Source organism: Tupaia chinensis, unplaced genomic scaffold, assembly GCF_000334495.1.
Source record: "Tupaia chinensis unplaced genomic scaffold, TupChi_1.0 Scaffold000659_1, whole genome shotgun sequence".
NCBI lineage: Eukaryota > Metazoa > Chordata > Mammalia > Scandentia > Tupaiidae > Tupaia > Tupaia belangeri.
Window position 1 is genome coordinate 1,530,481 of NW_006160181.1, and position 762 is coordinate 1,531,242.

General features: G+C 52.0%; 1 protein-coding gene across 1 annotated transcript in view; it reads right to left on the minus strand.

Annotated features, from left to right (window-relative positions):
• Positions 1-286, minus strand: part of LOC106736126 (extensin) — a 4,073-nt gene extending 3,787 nt beyond the window's left edge. The window contains exon 1 of the mRNA XM_014592102.1: positions 15-286. Within this exon, the coding sequence (XP_014447588.1) occupies positions 15-286 (272 nt within the window). The remainder of the gene's footprint in view (positions 1-14) is intronic.
• Positions 287-762: the final 476 nt, after the last annotated feature.

The window sequence follows — 762 nt, forward strand, 5'->3', positions numbered from 1 at the left end:
GGGGGGGGGAGCACGGGTGGGGTGGAGGGCGGCACTGCTTTGGTGGGGGACAGGGCTGTTTTGGTGGGGGACAGCACTGCTGTGGTGGGGGGCAGCACTGCTTTGGTGGGGGACAGCACTGCTGGGGTGGGGGACAGCACTGCTGAGGTGGGGGACAGCACTGCTGAGGTGGAGGACAGCACTGCTGAGGTGGGGGGCAGCACTGCTGAGGTGGGGGACAGCACTGCTGAGGTGGGGGACAGCACTGCTTTGGGGGAGCACACTGCTTCTGCTTCTGCTGAGACATTCTGGATTGGACTTGCAGCTGGAAGCAGAAAGACACAGATGTGAGGAGCGTGTAAGCCTATAGAGACCCTGGGGCCTAGGTGGTCCTCTGGCCACAGTCTCGTCCTGCTCTGCTCTAACCTTGTCCTCATCACTTCACAAATGTAAGAGCGGTGTAGGGTTGTGCAAATATTAGCTGTCTGTGAGCCATTTCAGCTCTTTCAAAACAAAGAAAGAAACATGGAAGGATGGAAGGAGAAGGAAGAAAGTAAAGAGGGGCAGAGAGAGAAAGAGGATATAAGAGAAGAAAAGAAAAGTGTAAAACTAGAAAAGGAAAGAGGAGAGAGGGGAAAAAAAAAAAAAAAAAAAAAAGAGAAGGAAAGCCAGGGCAAACTGTTATAGATTGCTATGGCCCAAACTGTGGCATCTGAGATAGAATTGCACAGAATCTGAGTCCTGGCTAAACTACTGACAAGCTATGTGACTGAGCAAATTACA